At 37.6% G+C, this 3,850-nt stretch overlaps 1 protein-coding gene across 1 annotated transcript; it reads left to right on the forward strand.

Moving 5' to 3' along the window:
* The first annotated feature begins 439 nt into the window (after positions 1-439).
* LOC141765360 (ecto-ADP-ribosyltransferase 4-like) lies at positions 440-3,025 on the forward strand. The gene is made up of 2 exons (XM_074631422.1): positions 440-846; positions 1,994-3,025. Exons 1-2 carry the CDS (start codon positions 769-771, stop codon positions 2,906-2,908), a joined length of 993 nt encoding a protein of 330 aa, XP_074487523.1. The 5' UTR covers positions 440-768; the 3' UTR covers positions 2,909-3,025.
* Positions 3,026-3,850: the final 825 nt, after the last annotated feature.

A 3,850-nucleotide genomic window follows, 5' to 3' on the forward strand; every position in this document is an offset into this window, starting at 1 on the left:
GTATGTTCTGTGTATGGTGTGCATGATATCCAATACATATGCCAGTACAGCACACTCAAAATGTCTATAATTTCCAGACTTCAAATTGTCTGTTAACAATCTTTGTGTCTGTAATAAGGTAAAATGTCTTGGACATTTCATTACTGAAGACATGACAGATGATGATATTTATAGGCAATGCCGCTATAGATGTATGCACAAGCAAACATTCTCTCACAGAAGTTTAGTATGTGTTCAAGATAGAGTGAAGATGTCTCTGTTCAGAGCATATTGTACACCACTGTACTGTCTACAGCCCATTTGTGGTCAAACTATAAAAAAGTGAGCTTACAGAGACTTCAAGTTGCATATAATGATGCAGTGAGAATATTACTCAAAAGACCGAGATGTTGCAGTGCAAGTGAAATGTTTTATGTCTGCAGGCATAAATACTTTAAAAACTGTCTTAAGAAATCTCATGTACAAATTTATATGCCGGTTAAATGACTCTGAGATTGAAATAATCTTGCGGTTGTCTAACATAAGATTTAACACTACACGGTACCAATCACAGCGGTGGAGGCATTGGTATAGTTCTTTATATGTGGCATTAATGTATTTATATTTCTAATCTATTTTAATCATGACTTTTTATTGTGCATCTTGTAATGTAATGTTTTATATGTAATGTCTTGTTTTTTATCTGTACCTTGAGTCTGCAATAAAGTTTGGATTGAATTAATAGGCAGGAATAATAAATGCCTGTTTTCTTTTTAGGTATCTTCAATCATGATGAAGGAGAGTATGTTGATGTTTATCGTCCTTTGCTGCCTCTGTGTGAGGATAAGACCTCTGAATGCAAAGACGGTAAGATAATTAATGCATACAGTAACATGCCACTAATATCCACTGATTTTACAATATTTCACCATTCTGTAAAAAATACTTTTGTATTCTAATTATTAGTAAAAATGTCTTACGCATTCAAAATGATTGATGACGATGAAGTCTAAAATTGACCTAATTGAATTTGATTAAGTTGATCAAGTTCTTATAGTCATAAATCGGAAATAAAAATGAATGACTGAATGAATTAAAATTAATTGTAAAAGTGTGTAAGGGTTTATAACATTATGATCGAAGTATATGATTCTGTTCTCATGCTCTATTATGACTCATAAATTGTTGCAGCAAATTTTGTGTTGATACCATTTAATATTTATTTTGGTGCTAAATTTAACCATTTTTTAACACTGGAGAATTAATAAAAAATATCAATAATTCCTCCAAAATACCACATTAAGACACCAAGACCTTGAGGAACACCATAGAAAAAGCCATGCTATGATTTTGGATCAAAAACGTTTGACATTTGGAGATTTCTGCAAGAATTGAATTTTTCGGCGATTGGACGGCGAGCACGTCTGTTGTGTAAACTGCTCAGAAACCCCCTTATTGTCAATCTACCTATGCAAGTCATCCATCCTCTGAATGTTCTAGGTCTGTAGTTTGTGGCTGTAACAATTCATGAGGCTGTGATTATCCTAGAGGTCACCACAGGTCATTTCATACAGTGCGGTCAGGTTTCAATAAATGGTCCCACTACAATGAAATTGCTACTATGGGGACTAACATCATCACACATGAATACAGTTGAACTCATTGGATCCACAAGAGTCTCAGCTTTACTGTGATACCCATTTTATGTAATTCAAGACTGTTTAGGGACCCCATGCAGAAATATTCAAATACACCATTTTAGAATAGAAGGAAATGACCCATTTATACTGCATGCAAAAAAACTGCATGTGATTATCATAAAGTGGGCATGTCTGTAAAGGGGAGACTCGTGGGTACCCATATAACCTATTTTCATTCATATATCTGGAGGTCAGAGGTCAAGAGACCCCTTTGAAAAATGGCCATGACAGTTATTCCTCGTTAAAATTTAATTTAATGTTATTTTGTAAAATGCATTATCTAAATAAAACTACATGTTCTGTTTTTTCAACAGTTGCCTGAACATGACACCATAAAGGCCCTGTTGAAACGCTCTGATGTCCAAAAGGTCGATGTTGAGACATCCTCTCCACAGGAGGCTACAGTGGACCCATCTTCAGCATCTGAAGAGCCTGTAAATGTTCAGAATACCTCCGTTCAGGCTGCCGTGCAGAAAACCACAAACGCCTCGCTGAAGGCAGCAGTACAGGTCCCGTCAGGTCTGTCCAGGCTCATCAGAATCCCTCTCAGCTTGTCTCTGGACTCCGTCGATGACATGTATTACGGCTGCTCCCAGAAGATGCTGATCAACGTGAAACGCCACTACCTCCCCAGGAGCACCAGGGAAGGTCTGCACTCCACATACACAAAGCTGTGTGCCCTCAAAGCCATGAAGAATAAGGACATGTATGACCCGCTGTCCTGGAATCACTTCAGGGCTCTGTGTGCCTACACAGCGGGGTCATACGACGACCTAAACCGAGCAGTCCATAGGGGGAAGGCTTCCTACAAGACATCGTTTCAATTCCACGCCCTCCACTTCCTGCTGTCTGACGCCATCCGGCTCCTCAAACTCAACCAAAGAAGCTGCTTCACCACCTACCGGAGGAGCAAACTGCTCTTCATCGGGGAATTAGGACAAACCATTCGCTTCGGCTCATTCGCCTCCAGCTCCCTCAACAAGGACTTGCGTCAGTTTGGACGGAGGACCTGCTTTGAGATAGAAACATGTTTTGGCGCCTACCTCAAGTCCTATTCCGAGTTTGACTCGGACGAAGATGAAGTACTGATTCCTCCGTATGAGATGTTCACTATTGTCTCTGTGAACGTGACGGGAGAGAACGACTTACACTGTGATGCTTTCTACAAGCTTGAGACTGCCGGGGTTTACAGCAGTCTCAACTGCCAGGCTGAGGACCTTTATAATTAGCAGGAGTGTCCAATTTTAACACTATATCAGTTTAGCTACTGTCACCAGATCAGCAACATGTCTATTCTATTATGCTTCACTGTCTTGAATTCATTAAAACAAATGTCTATTTAGAGATTGAGAGTTCATTCTTGACCTTTGAAGCAAAACAGTCGCACCACAACGACCATTTAGTAGCTGTTCTGGAGCTTTAGATTGTATGACATCATCTTCCTCAGCAGATGGACGTAGCCCAGTTGTCATGAAATTAGTGATGTGTCGGACGCGAACGAGCCGGCTCAAAAGAATACAAAGTTAATTCATATGCTTTATTTCCATGTCTGCTGTTAAATATATGATAATTAGAAAATAACTTCTTTGAATATGGACTTCTTCTTTTTCAATAAGTCACACAATGGTGAGATTTGTGCCTGATCAGATGTGTCTTCTATTAGTGTTCCACCTCCGATGAAGAGCAGACGCTCCTCAAGCCTAAGGGCCCTATTTTAACCATTATATGCTATTTTAGCATACAATTATTAAATCATGTTTATAATAAAGTAATTTTTGATAAATTGAGTAATTTGGCAGTAATTCCAAAGAAATTTCAAATAGGTTACTTGCTAATTATCAGCTAATTACTATGAAATTTGCGGACCTATAAAATGAAATGTTACCAAAATCGTTAAGAAAAGGTAGTAATACCACAGTGTAAAAATACTGTACTTAAAGTATCTAAAAGTACCGTTTATTATTATTATGCTGAATGGTACATGTCTTGATGCAGTACTGTAAACATCACATTAATATTGCAGCTGGTTATGTACTGTATATATATGTATATGTATATGTATATGTATATGTATATATATATATATGTATGTATATATACTGTATATCATAATGTATTAGTTGATTCAGATTATTAATACACAATATAAATCTGCAAAGTAACTAAAGCTG

The sequence above is a fragment of the Sebastes fasciatus genome, chromosome 3 (genome assembly GCF_043250625.1).
Source record: "Sebastes fasciatus isolate fSebFas1 chromosome 3, fSebFas1.pri, whole genome shotgun sequence".
Classification (NCBI taxonomy): Eukaryota; Metazoa; Chordata; class Actinopteri; order Perciformes; family Sebastidae; genus Sebastes; species Sebastes fasciatus.